The 24,630-nt window shown below is 45.8% G+C and overlaps 1 protein-coding gene across 12 annotated transcripts; it reads right to left on the reverse strand.

Annotated features, from left to right (window-relative positions):
• Positions 1-3,156: 3,156 nt before the first annotated feature.
• On the reverse strand, positions 3,157-24,256 carry LHX9 (LIM homeobox 9). Of its 12 annotated transcripts, XM_038144895.1 has the most exons (8): positions 23,387-24,256; positions 23,001-23,133; positions 17,617-17,686; positions 17,403-17,521; positions 15,513-15,715; positions 14,400-14,755; positions 9,014-9,216; positions 3,157-7,857 (listed from the first exon to the last, which is right to left on the reverse strand). In XM_038144895.1, the coding sequence occupies exons 4-8, from the start codon at positions 17,517-17,519 to the stop codon at positions 7,600-7,602; spliced, it is 1,137 nt and encodes a 378-aa protein (XP_038000823.1). In that variant the 5' UTR covers positions 17,520-17,521; positions 17,617-17,686; positions 23,001-23,133; positions 23,387-24,256; the 3' UTR covers positions 3,157-7,599. The 12 variants fall into 12 exon arrangements, with proteins under 12 accessions (XP_038000823.1, XP_038000822.1, XP_038000816.1 ...); XM_038144894.1 differs by lacking the exon at positions 17,617-17,686 and having other exon boundaries at positions 23,387-24,255; XM_038144888.1 differs by having other exon boundaries at positions 17,403-17,686; positions 23,387-24,254.
• Between the last annotated feature and the right edge of the window lie 374 nt (positions 24,257-24,630).

Genomic DNA, 24,630 nt, shown 5'->3' on the forward strand with positions numbered 1-24,630 from the left:
TAGTTACAGCTTGTCTGTGTAATTTCATATAGAAGAAACAAGGCATCTTCAAATTATAAAGCAGAAAGAAAGCAATAATATAAGTCTGTAAGACTGAGTCTCAAAGCCTCAGCATTTTTTATCAAAAGGGCCAGCAGGGACATGAAAGGCACACAGTCTCATTCATGTACTTTTCAGTGTCCATTTAACTTCCTTTTCTGTAGCCCACTCTTTCTTATAAAGTAACAAATATTCTGCTGGACAGCCAGAAAAGAAAATGAGAGGCGTTGTCTAACACCTACGGCTACAGCCCAGGCAGTAACAATGCAAGTTTCTTTGCGCATTAAAATACTCACCTCCAAGGTGCCAGCTTGGTTACTTTGTAAGCTGCTCTCAGCTGTCCCTACTAGCATTACATGCAGGGCTCCTTACTGTGACGGGATATGTATTTGTTTGGTACAGGTAATTATCATCTAGGAGCTAAGCAGAAATCACGAGCCTGCATGTCTCTCTATCTAAGGTACAGTAGTAATCGGTGCTTTCTGCTTTCCTGAGGTTGCATTTGATTTTCCTGATTTTAGGACATTGGGCAACAATTTTTTTTTATTTTGCTAGATAATAATTCCTGAAAATTTCTTGTTACATGTTTTTCTCTAGCGCATCTCAGTTCTGGAATCAAGGTGCATGTGGCAAAGCAAGCTGTTTGAGCATTTACTCCGTGGAATGTCCGAATCCGTCAAAGAAAATGGTGAATGAGAATTCATAGGGTGTTAAATAAAAAAACTACAGCATCTCTCCCAGTGACTGCTTATACTTGCAACTTGATAACCATCTCTTAGCTTTCTTAGTTTGTTCTTTCCCTTATTATTTACTTGCTATAGGCAGCGTTCTCACAGATGCAAAATGCCATATATCTGTTCTGCCTCAAAAATCCATTCTGAAGTGTGCAACTGAGGTGCAAAAAGGAAGACTTTCATTATCTCGCAGTGAAATAATTAACAGTGTTTTTATTCTCTGTTAAAGCCTAATTTGAAAAGAGAGCAAACTAGAAAATAACACTGATTTTTGTCAAGCCAGAGCTGACCTTCAGTCCAGCCCTCTGTTCCTAGCAGAAGCAAATACCAGAAATTTCAAGGGATGCTTTTTCACAATCCTATTTCCAAAAACAGAGGCAAGCTTGAGCCAGAAAGGAGTGCAGCTAAAAAAACCCTATCATTTCTAATATTAATCATATTAGTTAAAATTAGAATTGTCTATATTTTATATCATTTGTTGTGATAAAATCAATCTGCAGAGGGGAGCACCTTACAGTAACATGAGAAGCCAGGAATTCAGTGATCTAGTTATTTTTCTAGATACTGCAAGAAAAGCTGGCAAAATAATCTGTACACTTAGATGCATCAAGCACTACAGTCAGTTTTTTGGGGTTTTTTTGTCCAAAGCTCTGAAAAGAAAAAAGAAAAAAAATAGACCATACAAATGTACAAACTTCTAACATAAAACCTACTCCAGAAAAATGTTTTACGGTAGAGGAGCATCAGAACAAAAATTACGACAACTGCCTTTGCTGGAACGTGGAAGCACGGAGAGTTGCTTCCTGTAGGTTTGAATGACTTAAATAAATATGAAAGTACTGGTTATCTGAAGGCAAGACAAGGATATGTGTATAGGTATGTGTCGAGATAAGTCTGTGTCAAGTGAGAAGCGCAAAAGAATTGTTCAACATTGCAGAATAACTGAATAAAGTCTCTGACACTGTAGTAGCTTCTGGAAATTCCAATAGTATAATTTGTGTCCTGCATTTGGCTGAAGGAGGAAGAAATATTTTGAAGTCAATTTAATGCATGTGCCAGGTGCTTGGATTAGCAGCTCCGAAGGATGAAGTCCAAAGCACAGAGCGGCATTGCTGTCCCATATATTCTGTCTCATTCTGAAGGTTATGCTTTCTTTAGAGACAAGAGTGTAATTTAATCTCCATGTTCATTCAGCTCCTGGCTCAAAGCCCATGGAATCAGAGAGAGAATATTTCACCAATTGCAGGGGGCTGCGTTGTCATCCTTCTGTCACTTGACCTGGTCCTGCGAGCCATTTCGCTGGTGAATAATGCTGAGGGAGATGTTCTAGGACTGAACAATTTGACTTCTTTTTCAAGACCAGGATAGCAAAGAAATGCTGTGTCTAGACATGGATATGTATCCACTAGAAAGACCCCCACGACATTTCTCACTCATAACAATACTGAAAACCTACCTGTGTCTTGTGTTCTCTCAAGCCTTGTCTGAAATGTTTCCTTTTTTTCTTTCACAGATAATGCTTCCCTTTCAACATGTTTGCTTTCTTAATGCAGGAGACAGTTCTGTATCTTTGAAAAAATTTGGATTGTCTAGTGCCATTTGTCAGGTCAGTCAGAGCACTATGTCCAGGACTGTCTCCAAACAAAGCTAAGTGTTGTTAAAAAAATCAAACCTTACTGTCTCTAATCAGACACAGAGGAATAACATTGTTCTGGTTTTATTTTAGATTTTGCCAGTATTTCACTATTTCGGGATTATTTAATTCATTTTTCTAATTTAAATGAAGTGAAAAATGCAGCACATGAACAAGACTAGAAGTATTTCTGTTAAGTATTAAAGCAGGGGGAGAAGAAATCCAGCTTATTGAAGAATGCAGTGATATACAAAAGAAAAACTGAAATGCATAGTTTTTTTTTCTTGGTCCTAAGCGCCACCAAGTTCTTTACTGATTGGAATAATTAATGGTTGTAATATTTTCCTAAGGACAATGGGAGGAAACCACATTGTGGCTGTGACACGAATAATTGCTTTCCTACATTTACTTACTTTCTGCAGTAATAAATACACATAAGGCTCAGCTTAAGAATTTCACAATATACTTAAATTTCTGATCAAGCTGATTTGAATTAAGTCCACCATGCTAACCTTTTTCAATAGAACTTTACAGTATACTATAAAACTGTTGTTTAAACAATCCTCCCCATAATTACCACCAATAAATGATACCTTTTTATTGCCATTAGAACACTCTTAGTAACTGGTTTCCAGAGTTTGCTGCAGTAACCTGTACAGAACTTTGTGCTATGTTGTAAGTAGTTGTATGGTTTTCTTTTTGGAATTCTGAAACTGGAAAGGTTTAAGAAAACATGCAAAATGCTGAGGATACACGTAAGTGAAATATTTAATGTCCATCATTCATAAAAGTTACATTGTTTACATAGGGTTCATTAGTATATAATAAAAATGTCATCTTAATGAAAGATTTTCTGGCAAGTCTTTTATATGTTAATTTGTTTAACATATGCTTTGGCTATACAGCTAAATAGGAATATATTTTTAAAAATCTTTCTGCAAATAGTTGCTTAACAGTTACAAAACCTCATTACTAAGAATTGGTTATTGTTACACTTGCTTGTTGGCTTGTAAAAATCGTCTGTGTTTTGGACAGGGAATCTTAGGACCAACTTTATGTAGCAAACGTGCTCATTGCATAGTGACCATGTAAACAGCTCAGGGACCCACAAATTATATCCTTGTACTCTAAAGTCACTGTGTAAAGTAGACACTGTACTGCTCGTGTTTTCTAATATTGATGAAGAATTTGGGAGTTGTTTTATTGTTGATGCTGATGGGAATTTCAGTTTAAAACAAGTCAGTTTTATACAAGAAGTTAAAAAATTAACACCAAAGGAAATAATTTTACACTGTGCAATAGTATTGCTACCTCATTCTTTTTGAGATATATATATATATATATAGCATATTGGAACTGCACTGTACTGCTTCCTTTCGAAAGAAAACTTTAAATTAGTTGGAACAATTAGCTATGTGTTTACATAAAGTTAACTATGTTTGCATCAAATAAAATGTTTATTAATGAAAGGTATTATACAAGAAACATCAAAGAGAAATTCATCATACAGAAATGTACACTATATGTGACAGATGGAAAAGTGCATGCAGAGTTGTCTCATTTTTAAAAAAAAATTAATTCTGAAACAATAGTACTAAAGTTACTGGGTTTTGATTCCTATGATCTCGGATGAGTGAAAAGTTCTCCTTGAATTTACAAAAATCCATTTAACAGATATGACTAGTACACATTAGCAAGCAAGTGGAATGAATGCACTCAGATTTTATTTTACAAGTACTTGTGCTTGACAAATGTGATTTTTTTTTTAAAAAAAAAGAAAAGGTTTCTTCGAATATGGGCTGGGTAGATTGCTGCCAGGTTGCTCTGGTTTTATACATAGGTTCTCTAAATTTGTTTTTGATACCACACAATTTGTTGAAGCCTTCAGTTCTGTTAATTAGACACCATAAAATAACGTATGTTTTGTTAACATTCAGGAAATGACATCGAGTCTTTTGTTTTTATTTTTTGGCTCAATAGATTTTTAAATGTATGATTATCATAACCTAATATTGTCTTTGTCTTCACTGCAGTGGATTTCCGATCAAACTTTTCCCCTTCTTTTAATACTTTAGGGAATTTTCAAACGTCGGGATGTTTGGCTGTAATGCCCCATGATTTGTTCTCCCTGAAAGAAATCATAGTGACAATTTATTAAACTACAGAGCAACCTGGCTTTTCGGGGTCTGCAATTCTATTTTGTGCTCTATATACCTAGCATTAAATCTTGATTCATTTCATCATACTATTTAGATTATATTTGTCATGCAATTACTTTAGTTCCTAGTTTTCTGGCTCTTTTAGAGGGCTAAGACAGGGTTTCAGTATCAAATCAGTGGGGCATTACTTTGCATGTTCAAAAAAGGAGGTTAAAAGGCTAAAATCTAAATTGCACCAGCAGTAGCATATACATTGAATATGAAGAAATTGAAAACCTAAGAAGGAACTGTACTTTAAAATATTTAAAAGGCCGTGTTTCTGTGTTTAATACCAATTGTTCATAGGCACCGTAAAAGCAAAGAGACACACGGGTACATGTAGACCTTAAATTTTAAAAAAGAAACAAAACAAAAAACCCCAACCAAAAAAAAAAAAACAACAAAAACTGATGGGAAATAAAACTCCTTAGATTCAAAATGGTTTATTCACACAAATTTAATAGGATATATCACAATTGTTTGGTCCATAAATATTTAGGGGAAATAGTTTCTATACAATGCATTTATCAATAAACAAAGAAACATGGACAATTTTGCTAGACCACTTACTGTACTATAAACACGAAGCTCAATATATAAGATTATTGGATTTATCAACTATATCTGAAAGAGTGCACAACTGCTTTCTATGACATGTTTGTCCCCTCTAACAGGATACACCATAAAAAGAGTTTCAGAAATAAGAGGTAAAACAGTACAAAACTAGTGAGGTGTCAAAAGGGCTTAAAACAGTTAATTTAACAAACAACACATATATCCTGATTTTTCACAAACTTACTCCCAAGGTATATCATAAGGCACATAGTAGAACTGAGTTTTAATTAGTCTACTTAATAAAGTAGATCTCTAGTACCATATATTGTTCTGTCAAAGAACAAAATTTATAAGTATCAATATTTTTACCTGTAAAAGTGTATTAATAAAGATCTCAGCCTTACCAAGGTCTTTTGGTCTGGTTAGTGGTAAATGCCCATAAGGTAATAGAAATAGGAAAAGTCAAGATTCAATATCCGTAGAAGATGATAACCATACTTGCTAAATATATAATGGCAAACACACCTTTCTTCTATTACAGTGTTAACATCTCTTCCGTCATCTTTTTTAAAAATAAGCTACTTTTCTGTGCTAATTTTCTAAAAACCCTGAGCAAAAATTACAATAATGCACTTTAATGTGGGCAGTGAACTGTCAATATGTAACCACACATTTATACAGCCAAAAAGGACACCTTTAAAATATATTAAATAGCCACTTTGACCACCAAAATGAGATTTGATGGTGTCTAAAAAGTGGGGTATATGTGCAAAGTTATTCTTAACAATCCACTAAAAGCAAGACATAGATCTTGACTGGTTTTTGTTCGTTTTTGTTTCTGAGACTCTCCACAATCTAATTGGTGTTCAACTACAATAAAAGGATACAAATGAACATTCACCACTGCCCAGACCATTCAGACTTTTAGCTTAAATAAAACTAAAAAAAAAGAAAGATCACTATTGTAAACTAAGAAATGTATTCAGATCAGCATCCACAAGGCTTCTGAGTTTATCGGCTTTGAAGTTACTCACTGCCAATTCCTGGTTTTGTGTGATTTTTGCTAACATTTTTTTTCTTTTATACAAAGTTTAAAAAGTTAAAGTATATGTTAGAGATATTAATGAACTAAAGATTTTAAGTTCCTGTGTTAAACAAAGTGTCTGATACAATCTCAGGAAACACCTAAAGAAAATTCAAAATAGTAATGAATAAATTGTACTGAAATTTCTTTTCCTTAAACATCTTAATAAATTATATTTTGCTTATTTCCATTTCCCTGAAAAAAAAAAAAAAGTAGGATTTATCAAAAGTTTGTTTGAATAGTAGACATGCATACACGGTCTTGAAAATTATTTTTGTGCTCCCTAAAGTAACCGGGCAACCTCTTGTTTGCTTTGGAGGTACGGCATCAAAGCCATGTAGCCAACTGCAATTTTTATCTTTTTTAATTACAAAAGTTCAGAGCTGCTTGGCAGACAAAAATTAAAACCCCTCCCTAGGCAACATTTCAGATCAGTAGGACTCTCCACTTGCATTGTTACTCTGCTATTGTTACTTTAATGACATTCTTATAGGAATGAGCTCACTCTGGAGGTTTTTTCCAGATCTTGCCTCCTTAATGTGGGGCACAAATCTGGAGACCAACGGCCTGGTCCTGCCATCCTCACCCACACGTGCTCCCATCACTGGGTCTCTCTCCGAGTCCTCCATCAGGCATGGCTTTCAGTGGTGGCCAAGGACGTCCCAGCTGGGTGCAGAACTGGCAGAGGAGCGTTTAGCTATCCCAGTGAGACTCCCCAGTGCTCAGGGAGAAGCAGGCTTGTGACTACTGCATTAGGAAGGAGCACTGGTACTTCCAGTCTGACTGTTTCCATGATTACTTTAATTCATTTTGTATTTATTTTTCAACATTTAAAAATAAATAGTACAAAACTGTTGGATGCATTATGAAAATAAAATTAAATTTGGGGTTCTTAAATGCTGTAAGTGAACGTACGATCCTGAAGCAGCATTCTTTTGGCTATAATTAAAATGGTTTTTATCTGGTTATCAGGGAGGAATAGAATCTTCTTTTTTTTTTTTTTTTTTTGAGGGGGGGAACAATCAGTTTTTTTCAAGGTTCTGGAAATAAGTAACATACAATTTTAAGAGGCACTTATTAGAATGATTCATCACCTTCTCTTCAGTCATTTGATGAATTTAAAGAATTTGAGTACAATTTACCAACAATAAATGTTCGTATATTATAGCAACATATTACTTCAAACTCATTTGCCAGGTGGCTGCAGATGCTACACATCAAGCTGTTTATTTTCCCAAATATTTTGTGGGTTTGTTTGTTTGTTTTTAAAAAGGCTTGAAAATAATAATAATTATAATAATAATTATAATAATAATAATAATAATGAAGAGTAAGAATTTAAAAAAAAAGGAACTGTTAGAAAAGGTTCGTTAAGGTAGTTTGTGAGGGGCTCCCGGATTCGTGGCTGTCCAAGTTAGAGGTCACTGATGTCACTACAGTGATAGTGGGATTGGTCAGGTCTGTTAAAGTGGTCGCAGTGCCGGGTGGAGTGAGTGCGCCGCTGTCTGCTGAGGGCGGTGCCGGGAGCGAGGTGCCGTCAGCTTTATCGACACCCCCATTCTCCTGCCGCAAAAGGTTCCTTCTGAATTTGGCTCTTGCGTTTTGAAACCAAACCTGCAAACCAATCCCAACGGATTTCTTTACCGATGCTTGTTTTGCTTTGCTTATTTTTGTCTTTGTTCTCGCTTCTTAAATTCATTTTTGATGTTTGATTTTGTGTGGCACATCACCTAAGTCATTCTATAGCTTTTCTTGCTACTGGTGGTACTGACTCTCTGTGTACGGGCCCAGTGCTACAGGTGCTTACAGCCCTCAGAGAGCAGCCTCGAGAAAAATCTGCTTGCTCACTTGCCCAAAGAAAGCAACTCTCTTGATGGCCACATAGTGTTTCTTGAGTTGGGTAGCTTTGAGGTCAAAACACACAGAGATTGAAGTAAAGAGTGAGTGAGCAGATTTTTTTGCCAAGGCTGAAAGCTTGCCTTGATTATTTGAAAAGGCTGAAGAGGAAGGAGGGGTAATTACACCATCCCTGTCTTGCAGATTGTTGATATGGGTCATCTAGTCTTTCTGTTCTGTAAGGTTCACTGGCAGTGTTTGAGGTGACATGTAACACGGACAGGAATTGCCGCTAATAGATTCTCCTAATACCTCACTCACTGCCCTTCTTTGGCACTCTGCATGTAATACACACCTTGTTTTAACTTCACTGAGCTATCACAGACCATACAGGGATTTTTAACATGATTTGCTAGGCTGTCCTTCACAGGGACTTTTGACTATGCAGGCCCTTTAGGAAAACAGTCGTCTAACAAGCATTGGGAGGGGGAGCCAGCTGGTCCTGGAGGATCGTATTGGTCAAAGCTTACTTCAAACACATTGGGATCTGCTTACTGAGGGGCCACATTAACTCCTTCAGGGGAGCCCAAAGGCTTCACCCATAAAATCAGTAGATTTGCCACCTCTATCTTTAGTGCATCACCACAGAGAGACCACTGACCCAGGAGATCTACTGGGTGGGTGGACTCTGAAGACATTCTCTTCGTGGTGAGGATGCGGCTAATCATAAACCACGGTTTGGTGTTTGGCTGCCTCGGGGCAATAAGGCACACACGTTTGGCACTTCTGCCACATAATACCATACCCCTCTGCACACCCACTAGGGACACACCCAGCAAAAGTATTTCTACGTATATTGCTATAGTTACACATAAGGGAAAGGCTGTTGACTAGCAGGGGAAAATTCTGTCAAGCCTGTGACGTGGCTTCTTACCTGCAGAACTCTCTTGGTCAGGCCTGTTTTCTGGGCAAGCTGCTTGAGGTCCTTGGCATCTGGGTTGTGGTTGATAGCAAAGTAGGACTTCATGGTACGAAGCTGGTGGTGTTTGAAGGAGGTACGCATGCGCTTTGTTTTCTGGGATGGGGGATAAGGCTGCTGGTCTCTGTCCAGGTGATCTGCCTCATTCTCATTACAACCTGTCGAATAAGCAAAGTGGAACAAGGAGTTAGTGGCCATGCGTCATGTAGGATAAATGAATCAAGGCAAAAATCTAGAGTAATGGGAAGGAGGGAAGGCAGGCAGGAGGGAAGGCCAGAAGGCAGGAATGAAGGAAGGAAGGAAAGGAAGGAAAGGAAGAAAAGGAAGGAAGGACTAAGATGCTAGAAGGATAAGTACAGATGTGATAATTGATGAGACCAAAAGAGATCTAGAATATTGTCATTTCCTATCCTTATCCTGTGTCCCTCAGGCCTGTACCTACTAAGGGCAGACTTTGAAAGTTCTCTCTCCTTTGGCATTTATTTCAAACAAGTCTTTTCCCTGTGGTGATGGTTTTGCTTTGGGCGCTCAAAGAGTCATTTGAAATCTCATTCAGATTTTGAAATCTTACTCATTGAAACATTCTTAGCTTGAGAGAAGAGTTAAGGTCAAACCAGCATTTTAAATGTTCCTGAGCTTTTCCCCCAAATCACAAGTACCTCTAAAAAGAGATGTACAGCAGGGAAGTTTGTTATGACAGTTCATCAAGGAAGCTGAGTTTTTGCTGATAAAACGAATGCTTTTAGACTCTGCCTGGGAGTTTATATGAACCGCTCGAAGCCCTTCATCTGTAAAACATATCCAGGAAGCAGTTGCATCAAGACTTGATCCAGACCCCCAATCCCAATCAGCAGTAGGTCTTAGTTAGTAGTGGTTTAGGACATTTCTACAAGCAAGCAGCTAGGGGCTCAAAACTTGAAGAGTTTCTCTTCTTTCCTTGATTCAGTATTTTCAAAGTGTCTATGAAAGATAAGTTTGTTTCAGATTACATGTTTTTGGGTGTGAATTTTACACAAGGGTTGCAGCTGTTTGGGGATGGTTGCATCATTGCTTCATGCTGGAGAAATAAATTACAGCATTAGTGAAAAGTAAGAAATGCATCTGTGCTTTTCTTTTCAGCTTAAACAAAAGGGTTAGTAATTTCTAGGATCTCATTTTATAAAGATAGTTGGTCACACAGGACAAAATTAATGGTGTCATCATAGCAGGGAATATTAATTAAAGAAGAGCTAATTAAAAATGTCTCAGAGTGTCTGTAAATTAGACAGTTTCATTAGTTGCTCATTTTGATTTTTGAACTGCTTTCCAGTAGTTACTGGAGTATTTACAAGGCCTAGCTGATCCCCATTCCTAATTGAGAGAAAGAGAGAGAGAAGAGAAAGAGGGAAGGCACACAATACAGAGAGACTGATGTCAGCAGTGCTGAAAACAGAGGCAAAGCAACTTGAAACCACAAGAAAATAAAAAGCTTCTTCAAGGTGTTTTCTCTTTTGAATTATAAGACAAGTCAACATGAACAGATGCTGGTAAGACAACACTTTGACAGAAAATCAGGTGAATATTTAATTATAGCTAGCTTTGCTCCTAGTCTTGGTAAGAAGTATATCTGTACTTTCAAACAAAGTAAGCTGACACTTCTGAAAAGACCAGGAGTTGAAAGTTGCCTTAAAAACAATTTCAGACCAGATTTGGATTGTATTTACTACTTGTTTTCACAAGCAATCACACTGCCTTCAGTCAAACTGCGTGGGCTGTAACTTATGAGCTGACATAAATCAGAGTAGCAGAATTCAGTCCTCAGGTTTTACTTCAGAGTTGCAAACTGCTTGTTTGTGTTCTTTTCCTTGGGCCGCTCAGGCTTATAGCAGCAACACAAACTTCCTCAGGCTCCTCTGTCCTGCTTACTGCCTTTGTTTCTGTACTCGACTCTTTTTTTGCTCTTTTTCTTTTTGTCAGTGGTCTACTTTATTTTGGTTTTTATTTTCAAGAGAAAACGAGAAGAGGGCTCCAAGTATCTTCAGACCATCCTGGTTCATACAATGATTACAGCTCACTCTGTTTTATGCAGTGGTGTGTGGTTTGGCCACATCATAGAGCAGAGTCTTAAACTATCTCCTGGAGAACTAAGGGAAAGCACAAAGTCAGGCAAGACACTGCTCATTTCTTTGCAGCAGGATTGGAGGGTTGTTTAATTTTTGCTTTCAAAAGAGCTAGAACAGTTTGCTTCTTATTGCCAAGAATTCTTCAAGTGAACTCTTCATAATTTTTCACACACACACACATAATGAAATAAAGTAAATAGCTCTTTGAGCAACAGATGTGCAAAATATTTTCTAAGGAAATCTTCTTCACCATCTTATTTCTATATCCTCTAAGCTCTAAGTCAACACAGTTTCCCTTAAAATATATATTAATTATATGATATAAGATGTAATATAGAGAAAGCCTTGATGTTTTAAGTACTTTTGAATAGTTTCTTCCATTTTTCACATTAATTCCAGACAGCTTGCAAGTATGAGTGATTTCTACCTCATAACATTTTGAGTTATTTATTGTTGTGTTTCCACTTTACAACCAAGGGGCTGTGAAAAAGAAATTAAACTAGCAAACAAAATACAGAATAGAAAAGCTGTTGTAGATTCTGCAGCAGAGTCTGATTTTCCATTCTGGACCAGGGCTCAGCCTCCCTGTAACATAATGTGCACACAAATCTAAGCCAGGGCCTGCTGGATGGCTGTGAATACGCTCATGCTCAGCTGGGTGAAAACTGTTGGCTCCATCGGAGTTTCGTTTTTAAAGCTCGGGGTCGTTTTCCATGGTGGCTTGGCACACGGTTGGGGACACCGCGGCTGGGACTGGTTGGGAAGGAGCTCGGCTTACTGGGGAGGTCCCAGCCGCGGTGCCCCCAGCGCCGGAGTGCGGCGGGTGAGGAGCGGCGGCCGCGGGGCGCGGTGGCGCCCGGCTCGGTGCGCTCTGGCGCTGTGCGGGGCCGGGCTGTGCCCGTGCCCGCGCCTGTCCCCATCGCCGCGACACCGCCCGGACACCGCCCGCCCGCCGCGGCCGGGGGCTGCGGGGCCCGCTGCTCCCTCGGAAGGCGGCAGCCGTGCATCCGACATTTAATTTCTGCGGACTGCTTGCCCTGTGTAAATGATTACGTGCGAGAGCAGTTACTGAGTCACAGGGCAGAGGACGAAAAATGTGTGCAGGGAAGTGGCCGCCAATTAGTTAGGGACTTTTTTCTCTCAAGAAGCGGTTTCATCTAGTGACACTGATTTCGTAGCCGTTCCAGATACGCTTTCCTCCCCCTGGATTTGAGGCGCAGTGGGTCAATGGGCTGGAGCCGTTTGCACCGGATGCACGGTTTGGCTGCAAACTTTCTCGAGACCATGTGTCAACCCTGGACAGAGCTAGATAATGCTTATAAAAAATAATAAAACCACGACCCTAACAGAAGAGATTTCTCAGCCATCTAGCCTGAGTCCAAAGCATCAGAGCGTTTGTTGATTTGTTTTGGTTTTTTCCTTTTTCTCTCTGTTGCCCGGAGGATTCTGTGAGTTCTCAATGCAATGAGCTGTGTTTTCATAATGGGTGGTGCTTTTTAATCTGATTTGGAGTCGGTGGTACATCTTATATGGCCCATTGTTGTAAAGAAGGGAAGTTTTAAGACCAGCACACAAAGATTATGTCAGCATTCGCAAATAATGTCTCTCTTGAGTCCTGATCTGAAGTTTAAAGGGAGCTTTATCATATCCACAACTCTTCATTTTACCATTACTTCTGATTCTAATTTTAACGCTAAATTGTCCCTAGGATTATTTCCCTTAGGAATCTGGGGAAGCGGGTGATGCTGTGTGGACCAGGGACAGAGACCAGAGCGGAGAGTGGGCACACGGGAAATCCACCATTGGAAGCTGGGGCTGAATGAATCCTGGCTGCACTACAGGTTCCCTTTTCTTTAGCAGCTTTCAGGATTGATTGGAAGCCGCTCCGTAGCCAGGGATTCCAATGTCATCTTCAATTAACAAGGAACAATTAGCGCAGTGATTACCCTGGCTCCAAGGTCTACGCATCAGAGGAGATGAAATCGCCTTGCACAGCTCCCTGGTTCCCAGCTAAAGCCCGTTTCACGAGCGGCCCCAGAGGAGGTGCCGGGGGAGGGGTGGGGAGGGCAGGGGAGCGGTGGAAGATTCCTTATGGATCTCAGTGGCAGCGGGTTGAACTTGGAGCAGGAGAGAGAGCTCCGGGCCGAGAGCGGTGCGCTGTTACCGACCCGCGGTTGTCGGAAGGGGAGGCCCTGACCCCTCTCCCGGCTCCCCGGTGGGGCCAGCGGTGCGCAGCCCCGGGCCCGGAGCCCCCGGCTCCCCGCCCCAGCCGGGACGGCTCCGCGCTTCACGGGGAAGCACACCTCGCACCACTCCTGCTTCCCGCGGCTTTCTTTCCTCTGTTACCGTCCATGAAAAGCTTCGGTTTCCCTAAAACGATTTTGGAGTCGGGAGTTTGCCAATTCGTATTTACCCTTCCTGCTTTCGTCTTTCATCTAATGAAACTCTGCCTCAAATGCTTGGTCATACCTGAAACTCCTTTACCTCTGGCCACTAGCACTGTTTATACACGGTTTGGGTACTCAAGTGACTGGAGTTATAGAGGATATTTAATACAGGGCAACACTTGTTCCTTTCCTACTGTTGAGAGAACAGAAATCATTCTCCTTAATTACATTTGTTACGGTTTAGTTACAGGAAACAACATTTATTCGTTGACCTCTTGTACAGTTTGATCATTTATGTGTCAGTAAAACAGAACTATTCAGCCTGAAGAATTAATCACTATAAATTCAATATATAAATTGAGTTATATGCATACTACATTGGTATTGTAGGAACCATATACTATAACTTTTATTCTATTTTTTCTGATTCATTTGGTTACTCCTAATTTGAGGTTTAAGTGGTGAATTTCTTTTAGCTAATTAAATATAAATAATGATAACTGTATCTCTGAGATTCCAGCAGAGAAAGCTATGTGGTTTTGGGGTTGGGTTGGGTTTTTTGGTTTTGTGGGGTGGGTTTTTTTTTTTTTTTTTTCTTTTTTTTTCTTTTCTTTACCCTGGGAAGTGGCTAAGTTTGGGTGTTTGACATTAATAGGGAAAGACAGCCTTTGAGAAGGGCTGCTGTTAGCTTTCCTGCAAATGCTCCAACCCTCAGAGGGCTGTTTGTTTGATTTTCCAATGGTTAAGCAAGATTTGGCCTGGCTGAGTTATTCACGCACTGCCTGGCTGAGGGGAAGCCCGAGAACGCTCCGTTCGGGGGAGCAGGAGGCAGACTCGGCGTGCGTTTCCCACCTGAGTTGTAGCTGACGATGTCCACTCCCAAGGCAGGGCTCTTTCGTTTCCTGGGCCTCCCCTTCTGGACCGTGCCAGTGCCGTTGAAGTAAGGCAGGGCCAGCCCTCCGCTCTTGGCAGCCAGCTCGGTGTAGCTCAGCTGAGGGGGGTATTCTCCTTGCAAAAGGGACTCGAAGTGGGCCCTGCAGTAAACCAGGTTGTCCTTCATGCCAAAGTGATCGCCCGTGGTCAGAGTCTTGTTGCAGGTGGTGCAGGTGAAGCAGCTCAGGTGATAAACCGATTCCCTGGCTCTCATGACCATTTCAGAGGCTGAGATCCCAAGGTGGCAGCGGGCACATCTCTGCACGGAGAACCTTCTGAAGGAAACAGAAAAGTGGGCATCAACCAGAACGGCGAAGGCAGAGCTTGCCCCGGTGCCTCCCGCCTTCCTCCCGGCCACGTGAGGGAGCCTGTCCCCGACAGGGTCGCGCCCCCCCGGCCCCGGGACGGCCCGTGACACCGGCTGCGGCCCCTGGCCCGCCTGGTGTCGGGACGGCCTCAGGGAAGCGGCCCTGAGGTCCCGGGGGTAGCGGCTCGGCCTCTCCGCCGGGCTGAGCCGTTCTCCCGGGACTTTGGCGAAGGCCCTGCCGCTGCCGTGCGCACGGGGCCCGGCGGGCCGCAGCGGGGGCAATCGGCCCCGCTCTCCTGGCGTTCCTGGCTAGACGAGCAGAGCCGCGGGGCGCTGGCCAGCGGGACGGCTGTAACGCACGGACCAGCGGGGCCCGCTCCCCGGGCCCGGCCGCGGGGCTGGGCGGGGCGGCGGGCCCCGGCCCTCGGGAAAACCGGCCAGCTGCGCCCAGAGGGGAATTTCGGTCGTGCCTTTACGGAGGGACACCGCCGAGCAGCGGGAGAGCCTTCGCCTGTTTGTGCACCGCCACACATGCTCAGTCAGCGCGTCCCCTGACGGCCCGTTCAGTTTGGAAACGTGCGAGACTTTTCTGAGGGGACTGAGGATTAAGGAATCGCTGACTGCGAAAAGCTACCTTTGAAAGCCCGTGTGGAGAAAAGAGCGTTTCGGTTCACAGTGCCTTTTGAGGGGATGTGTTTTGAACCCATGAGGACTGATTGCTGTACCTGTAGTAATCCTCCTTGCAGTAAATACTGCCGTCCTTGGCAAAGCAGGTGAGTTCTGACTCCAAAGCCAGTTTACATTCACAGCACTTAAGACACCTGAGGTGCCATTGTTTGTCAACAGCCAGCAGGTAATATCTGTCTGAGATCTTCCCTCCACAACCAGCACACAAAGCAGGCTTCTCGGGACTCATGGGGGGCATGTTCTGCAAAACAACCACACCACAAGGGATGAGACAGGGAGAGAAAGGCAGGCAGGCAGGCCGGGCAGGGGACGGGTCCTGCGCGGGGCCCGGGGCTCGTACAAAGGCACGGCTCTCTGGGACCAAACTCGTGGCTCCCGGCGGGAAGTTTAGGGGGAACCGGGACCGTCCCCGCTAGTACAGTGTTTGCCGTGGTTCTCAGTAAACCTCTCCTAACGACCTCGTGTCATTTCAATATGTGAAAGCAACGGATTAGGCCGCACTAGGAAAAGCAGAGGCCATTCTTTTCTCAGGTTCTGAACTTAAAAGTCTGAGGCTTCCCCGTTTTTTTAGCGTTGAAATCTTAAAGCACTTCACAAGTACAGCATTTTAAAGTAGAAAAATACCGGTTTGCTGTTACTAAAGTTTATGGCAGAGGGTTCAGGCTTGCGCTCATTGTATGGCAAAATTTCACCCGTATTTAAACGAGCCGCCACCGCGTCTCCAAAGAAAGATAGGCCTTTTAAAACAGGAGTAAGAGAAAGGAGACAGGTGGATGGTGTAAAGAGCAGCGAGTATGAACGCTCACCAGCCCGGCCAGAGACGTGGGTAGAACGGTGGCACGGGCTGGTTTCAGCTCAAAACCAGTCTCTTTTTCTCAGTAAACTTCTTCGAGTTCCCATTGATCTGCTCCCCACGAGGAGTGCCGCTTGGGACAAAGGGAGACGGAGGGACGGCGGAGACAAAAGCTCGGCCGTGAAACTTGGGACAGCTTTTGCTGATAAAGTAACGGGGAAAAAAAAATCCCAAACGTCTTATTCTAAAGTCTCAACTGTTTTAAAGTGGCAACTCTGCGTTCATTTTTCAGTCTGAAGTTGTGTTCTTCGCTCCCTTTCCGTTTTTGCAATGGAAAGGTGAGTTAAATTTACATTGCAAATCCTCATATAACAAAGCATGAGTTTATTTAAGAGAGGGGCGTAAAGGACCCAACGTCCCAAAACCTTAAAGCAGTTTGCCAGACCGTTACTTTGTGTGCAGAGCCTTGTGCGCGATCGGCGGAAGCCCTACAAGTTGGAGAAAGGGAGATCTCGCTTTGCACAAAGCCCAGCGTGACACTCGATTTCTCCGCCATCCCTCAGTACATATCCGAAGACTTTGGTCCTTTTGACTAAGTAAAGAGATGTTACTTTCTAAGCAAAGTAATCGGCCGGCAAAACACTCAGAGAGAGCGGTGCCTCTGTATCAATCACACACTTCAGACCAAAGACAGTTACGAAAAGTAAGTAGTCGCGGTTTGAGGTTTAATTTAGGAGGTGCCAGAAGCGCAGAATAAAAATAAAGCACACCTCGGGAGCTCTAGCTGCAGCTCTGCTGCCGCAGGGAGCCGCAGGCAGCCGCGGGGGCAAAAGGCTGCTCCGCCGCGAGGGCTGAAACGCCGTCCCTGCCACGGTTTAGAACAGATTCCCCGCTAATCCAGAGAGCACACGCAGCGACACGGATTACACAAACGTATAACCGAGCCTGGCCAGCACAGCACCCAGCGTTACGGGTGGGTTTACAGGGAGCGTCGGAAGGGGTTCCACAAGCAAGGGCTGACAGGGAAGGGACAGAGGGAAGCAGCGTCTTTCTCTTCCCCAAAGTCAGGATCTGTCCCGATGCGGGTCCACGCTTGCAGGGATTCCCTTGCAAAGAGCGCCAGCTCCATTCTTACCGTATCTCGGCCGTTCATCTGTCCCCCTTTGGCCAGGCGGGACTCGGTCTTGGATCGCCTCTCCATCTCCTCCATGATTCCTTGGATGTGGCCTCCGGAGATCCCGTGGAAAAGCATGGCTGGGGGACGGAAAGGACAAGTATTTTCTTCTGCTCTGCACCCCACTATTTCCATATACAGACCCCAGAGTCTTTAGATCATCCAAAATGTTTACACCGAGGCGCACAGCGCAGGGAGGGAGGTTGCAAATAGGAGCTTCTCTTTGCGCAAGCACTGAGGGCTTCCTGAAGATGTGCAGAAAACAAACAGGGGGGAGAAAATGTAATAATAATTAGTTTAAAAAAAATAAAATAATAAAAGCTAGCTAAAGGATCTGTAACTGCTCTGGAGAGCTGGGGGCTTCTGACTGGAGAGACTTGGACCTGGGGCAGTAGAATCAGTCGGGAAAGGATATAGTTTTGAATACAAAGAAAGCAAAAAGAAGTGCTATTTTCAGCAGTCCCTGGTTGCTTTAAAGTTCCCAGTGCCTGTAGGTTGGATTTGGGACTGCTGCTTTCCGGAGCTCTGTCCAATTTGTTAAGAGACTAAAGCCAGCCCATTTTTGATAATTTAGTAGGAGGAGTTCTCTCCCTTGAGCTGCCACTGATTTTTATTCAGACAACAAAGACCTGTCATACTCCTCTCAACCCCTAGTGATGGGCAAGCAGTGACAAACATTACGGTCGGGGCTGTGGGTGGGGTGGGATTTATTACCTCCCCCAAACACGGAGTCCCGGGAGTTGGCGGCGACGGCGCCTGGCGAGGGGCAGGGTGGCCCGCTCGCCCCCCCGGGGCCCCGCTCCCCCCGGGCCGCGCCGCGGGAACCTCCGTTCGGCAGCCGCTCGGGCTGCCCCCCTGCCTGGCTCCGCCGCGGGAACGGGAGAAGGGAGCGGAGCGCGGTGCCGGGCAGCCGAGGCGGGCCGGAGCGGCCGGAGCGCTCCCCGCGCCCCGGGCCCGCGGAGGGTGCTGAGGCTGGCGGGAGCCGCGGAGGCAGGGGCGGCCCGGGCAGTGCGAGCGCTTCCCGGGGCGCTGCCCGCCCTGCTGCCCCGCGGTGCCCCCGCCCGTACCCGCGGCAGGATGCGGCCCCTCCGCGGGGCCAGTCCCGCCCGGCCGGGGACGCTCCGGCGGGACTCTGTCCCCTCGCCCGCTCCTCGGCCGCGGACTGCGAGCGATCATTGTGTGCAGGGGACCGGGCGATGCATTCCTTCCAGGCTAATCTCTCTGTCTGCTCTCCCTCCCCTCCGTTCCCCGTTTTTCTACTTACTTTTCACACCACTCTTCCTTGTCTTTCCCTGAAACAGCTGCTGGCTGTTTCCTGACACCTCGATCCCCACTGAAGGATCTTCCTGGCGGCAGTCCTGCGCTCCCTGCTCCCCGGGGAACACTCCACACCAAACCCTAGCGCGACTAGTGAAAGAAGTACCCCAGCCCCCACTTCCTTTCCAAAGCATCCCAGAGACATCCTCAGGGGCTCCTCGAGTCACCTCTTCCATGTAACCCAAGATTCAGGCAGCAAGTTTCCTCCCCTCTCTTTCCCCCTAAGTAGCTAAAATTAATGTTATTTGCAGATTGAATGTTGTTACATTCCTCCGAGTGCCAGAATACAGCTCATAAAACACAATTTCACACAAAGATGAAGTCAATCAAGTGAAATAAGCCGGGATTTTTTTTCTCTGTTGGCACACTAGACCCTGGACAGCAGGGCTGCTATTTACTGTAAGTAATGTAATTAGCCCTTTTGGATGGGAATCAATGTGTTGTATATATGTGTGTGTTTTAATAAGAGAGTAATAGCTATAAAACCAACGAGTCTCAAAAAGGGCTGAGGGAATCTCCCTTAAAAAGGGCACATCCCTCCAGAAACCGTAGTCTTCTGCAGAGCACTCCCGGACTGGAAGAAAAAAAAAATATCTGTGTGTGGGGAAGGAGGAGGAAAAGATAGGCTTTCCTTAGAGAAAACAAGTCAATTAGCACAATAAGACATCAGGAAAAATAAACAAGGTGATTCAATCCGGGATACGGGAGCTATTCGCTCGGGATCCCCAATCCTCCTCCGCCTCCTCCTTCCCGCCGCCGCTCCGCGACGCCCCGGCTGCTCGGGGAGACGGGCGGAGGCGCTTCCCTCTGCCCGCAGCCCCGCCGGGGACCGGGAGCGCGGCCGGCACCCCCGCGGGGCTGCGTGGCCCGGGCCAGCCCTGCTGCGGGGCCGGCGGCTTTGTCGAGCGGCCCGGGAGGAGGCCGGGGAAGCGAAGGGAAGGGAGGGGCGGCGCTGCGGGCGGGGGCGAACCCCTGTGCGGGAGGGTTCGCCCCGCTCGCCCTGCGCCCGGCAGGTACCGCCGGCCTGCGCCCGCCTGGCTCGGAGGATCGCAGCGATGGCTGTCGACGGAGGTCAAAAAATCTCCCTTCGAGACGAGTTGTTTCTAATCGTTGCAATATAGTCTTGGCACTCTTCAAGCGCGTTCGGGGTTTGTTCTGGGTGTTTTCCCCTCCGAAGGACATTTTTCTGTATTCTCCTCCAGTTATGTTGTCGGGGTAACTCACCCTGCCCCCTCTTCACGTTGCATGTGCTCTCCTGGAAATGGTCAGCATTTCCCGTGGCGTTCGGGTCGCCAAAGATACCCCGGCGTGTGCCGGGCAGGACCCTCGCCGACCCCCGCCCGCCCGGGCCGGCCCGCAGAGCCCTCTCGGAAGCGCCGCCGCCGTCCCGCTGTGACCGCGTCCCTGCCGGGCTGAGCCCCGTCAAACTCAGCGTGCCCGCCGGGAGCGGGGAGGGGTCTGGGGCAAGCCCCTGGCTGCCGCTGGGCCCAGTTCCATCGGAAGCTAAAGTGGGGATCCTGTGCCCCCCGAGCAGGCTGTGCCCCCGCCTCGGGTCCCTCGGGTGCGGGTACCGCTGCCCTCTCACTCCACTTGTCTCGCGTTTGCTGTCTCGGGCTCACCGAAACGCTCTGCAGGTGCGGCGTCAAAGCATCCAAGGCAGAGACACGGAAAATATTGCTTGCTAAATTCCCGTCTCTACCTTAGCTCGACGGCGCCGTTAGGAGTAATTGGGCAGACTCATAACAAAACTCAGAAATGACTGAGCCTCCTCCGGTTAGACACACTTAATTAATTAGAGGGTCCTTTCTTTCTGCTCCATCAGGTACGGTTAAGGATACGCTACTAGCTACTGCTGCTCCAGTAAAGGAGGCCGGGGGTTTCCAAGGCGTTTTCTGATTAACATCCTAATGCTGGCAGACCACTTCTTACCTAAAGGGACACTAAAAGTTTGTTGCTAGCATCAAACGTGACTTCTCCGTTTCCAAAAGGCCTGTAGGAGATCAAGGTAAATCTATTTCAATGTTCCTGAGATCTCATTCCTCGCTGTGAGCTGCGGCTCCGCTGCTCTAAGGCAGGCTGGTAGCGAGAGGTTGCCATTATAGCACGAGGGATTCCGTACAGTTTTGCTGGTGTGCTTGGGGGGTGGGGGAGAGAAAAGCTCACAAAGAACGCGACAGGGAACCTAAAATCCAAATCTACGAGCCTGCCCCTCATGAATCCGTCGGCATTAGCACTTTGCCTGTGAACGACAGTTTCTCATCGCAGGGCGCTTTTATCTCCTTTTGTCGTAGCATTTGAGAAGGAATATCTGATGTGCAATATTCAGAATATTTTAGTAACGTGACAGGCGCTCTCGGTCTTTTCCTTTCTGTAAGGCTCTACCCCGGCTCCCCAAGCTAATGGGGGGCTGATGGGGAGAGTGAGGCGTACATCGCTGTGGAGGTTTCCACAGGTACAGCGTTCGCCTGCCCACGCAGGGCTGGAGAGCTCCCGCGGACACGCCGCTGGCCGGCTGCAGCCCCTGCCCGCAGCTCCGCGGGCGCTGCCTGGAGCCCCTTCCACCTTGGCAATTAGCGTGTGCCCTGGGAAGGTTGCAGCGTGCGGTCCCTGGGATCCGCTCTGCCGCCGAGCCCGCGCTCTCCCTGGCCACGGGCTACGGGCTAAAGCCTATCACAGCGTGAACGATCTTGCGTTTAGTTCGGAGGATTTAGGACAAGGTCTATATGCAAATTAATAATTGACCAGCGATAATTAGGAGAAAGGGGAGGGTGTTCAGGCGGGGGGTGGGGGTGGGGAGGAGGAGGTGTTCTTTGAGGAGAAGCGGTTTGGATTTCTCCTGCCGCATTTGAGGCCGTGGCGCGTCCGGCTGCAGGCGCGGGGCACTGCCCGGGCCAGCCGCCTCCCGCCCCGCAGGGCACCAGAGCTTCACACCCTCTCCGTCAGCACCTGAACTTTTCAAGACACTTCCAGTTTAATCATTTCCAGAAATTTAAAGCGCGTAGTAATAACAGCAACAGGATTACGATCCTGTTGCCTGCAAGTCGGGTGGTTAAAGCCAGGTCTATTTTTAAATCCTAACGCTATTTTCTGCTCTACGAGCTTGTGGTGGAGTGCAGTGCTATTAATGATCAGTCTCATCTGTTTGTGAAGTCCGCGGGCACTGCAACCAATCTAGACACAAAGAAGGAAAATCTGAATAGAATTACATCTCTTGGCGGTGGCACCAAATGTAGCTAACATAGTTTTCAGTGTTCAAATAGGTAGCGGTTTATTTTAGCTCAGTTTTAAAAATTATTTTTTATTTTAAAAGACATTATTTAAAATTCCACTTCGGAGTCAGATACAACGTATTTTACCACGACCATCCTTCTCCTCCCCTGAGTCCTCTCGAGTGTTCCGTAAAGCAACTCTCGGATCGCTGTGCCAGGGACAGGTTAAAGCCGGTGCCTGGCAGCCAGGCTCGGGCACCAGCCCCTCTCCTCCCCTGCCGGGCTGCGCGGGGCTGGCGGTGCGAGGCACACAAGCGCAGGGTGCCCTTAACCGTAACCGGCATCGGATTAAAACTCCCCAAACCTCCGATGTGCTTGTAGCTCCCGGTAATCTGAAAACATGTCAATTAAGACACGTTTTCATCTGCTTAGGGAGATGATATTTAAATAAGAAACAACTAGGTGCTTTGCACTGTAATCCCAAACACTTATCTTCCGTAGCCCAGCGCCGTGACTGACCACAAACAAGTAGTGATCACACAGCCAGAAGAAAACAGGAGAGGCAGATTATTGTCTAACATGAAACTGTTCACCGCCCAGGACCTCAGCACTGTCAGCTCCATAGTTGTCTGGTATTAGCTGTAATCGTATTTGCACTCCGCTTGTAATTAAGCCATTGGAAATTATCATATTTTGCTGCTTTTGAAAAGGAATCCCTTACAGACTGGATTACAGACAGGTGAAAAAAGCCATTCCATTGAAAAAGAAAAAAATAAAAGAAGAACAAAAGAAGGGGCATTTTTAAAATTGAGCTGAAAGGCTCAGGCTTCCCAAGCAGAGCTATTTTTCTAGATTAAAACATAGATGCATGAAATGTTATCTGTGAATACACCTGGGGAAAGTACCGTTCTGTGTTGTTAAAAAAAATCCCAACCAAACAAACAAAACCACGACGCCAAAGAAACACCCTGCAAATTACATCCGTGAGGTCCAAATAGCTGCATTGCTAGCAAAGACTCATGCAGGAGCTTACCTTGAGACCTCAGAAGCTTCTTCCAAAATTGTACCCTCCTTAATGAGTGATGAGGGATGGGTTTTGAATGGAGAAGAGACGCAATGATCTAGCCAGTAGATGGAGGTTGTTCCTTGCTCCTAGCAGAGGATCCCTATGTTAATTAAAATAAACAAGCTGCTTGGTGGAAAGATTTTTTTTTCTCCCTTCTCTCCCTCTCTCTTCCCGCCCTCTGCATAGCCTCTGATACAGAACTGACGTGAATTTCTAACCTCTGACCTTTCGCCAATATGCGCTGATACCTGCCTTTTATTTTCTGTTTGTTTCGAAATATTTCCGGAAACAAAACAAATAAATAAAGAAGAAGACTGAATTAAAGAAAAAAAAAAAACCCAACAAAATCCCACCTCTCGATTTTGTCTGGTTTGCTGGATTTTCTTGATTAGCTGTCTCAGCTCCTCAGTAATCAGGTGAGGTGTTAATGGGGAGCTGGTTGTAAATAAAACTAATAAAGCAAAGAACATATTAGGAAATTAAAAAAAGGCGAGGACTGAGAGGCTGTTAAAAATATTGTAGCGAGCTGAGCGTTTCCCCATCACGTCGTTTTTTTCGTTCTGTGCTTATTCACAGCTGAGCAGCAAACCCCGGGTTGTTGCCATCTCTCCACATTTTTTTTTTCAAATCGCATTGAACCAACCATGGACTGCATCAACCCTTCCCACTTTCATAAAAAGCCTCTCAAATGGAGTCGCTAAACAGCAAACTTCAGCCTGATCTGATGTGATATGATATACGGATTCATGGAGCAACCTCGCTTTGCCAAACCCGATGAAACTGTGAGTTGTCATGCAATACTACGCAGTCAAACCTGGGATAATTGTAAAAGTGAACCCAATTTAACCCATTAGAATAAAATCAGATGCCAAGATGAATCGGAATCATTGCTTCTTAGGTGACAGTACTGATGACAATTGATCCACCGGCTCAAAACAATAGAAGAATATGGGGTCGGGAGTCATTTCTCGTACTTCCTCCCAGGGGGAAGCGGGAGCCGGCGGGGAGGCAGGAGCCGGCTCCCGGCCGGGCTGCGGAGGGGCTGCGGCCGCGCCTCCCGCCGGCCCCGGCGGAGCGGCTCTCGCAGGAAGGAGCTCACTGCGAGGACCCTGTGGCCGGGGAGCTGTTTCTGCAGCAGCCAGACGAGATGACTTCTCGCTTTGGCTTTGTTTGCCCGTTCCTCTTAACTCCTGCGACAGTTTCTGTCCTTCTCCCCTGAGCCATGTGACCCTCAGGTCTACGTGGCTAGCTTGGTAATCTATCTGAAAAAAAAAAAAAAAAAAAAAAAAAAGGGAAGGGATGCTAATGATCTTCCTTGGAGTTTGTCAGCGGAGCCCCGGCGGCGAGCGGAGGAAGCAGGGCGGACTCGGTTTCCCGCCGGGGTGCGCACCGGCGAGTGGGGGTCCGCCCGTGCGCTCTGGGCAGGGCGGCGGGTCCCGCTCTGCTCCGGCTCTGTCGGCGGGCCGGCAGCTCGGCAGCAGCCGGGGAACAGCACCGGGAGCATCTCTCCCCGCCCCGGCTCCGTGCCGGCCGGCGGGGGGAGGCCCCGCGCCCGCCCTCCCGCGGGCAGGGCTGGGGAGCGTGGGCAGCCCGGGGC

This window comes from Motacilla alba, chromosome 8 (genome assembly GCF_015832195.1).
Source record: "Motacilla alba alba isolate MOTALB_02 chromosome 8, Motacilla_alba_V1.0_pri, whole genome shotgun sequence".
NCBI lineage: Eukaryota > Metazoa > Chordata > Aves > Passeriformes > Motacillidae > Motacilla > Motacilla alba.

What these genes read in the sequence shown, in the direction of transcription:
- LHX9 (XM_038144886.1), bottom strand. Translation starts at nt 18,934, where the DNA reads ATGGAAGAGGTGACTCGAGGAGCCCCTGAGGATGTCTCTGGGATGCTT. An exon ending in AAGGAAGAGTGGTGTGAAAA is followed by an intron (nt 17,522 to 18,705) that starts GTAAGTAGAAAA and finishes TCCGTCCCCCAG; the next exon opens with CCATGCTTTTCCACGGGATC. An exon ending in TGCAAGGAGGATTACTACAG is followed by an intron (nt 14,756 to 15,512) that starts GTACAGCAATCA and finishes TGTTTCCTTCAG; the next exon opens with AAGGTTCTCCGTGCAGAGAT.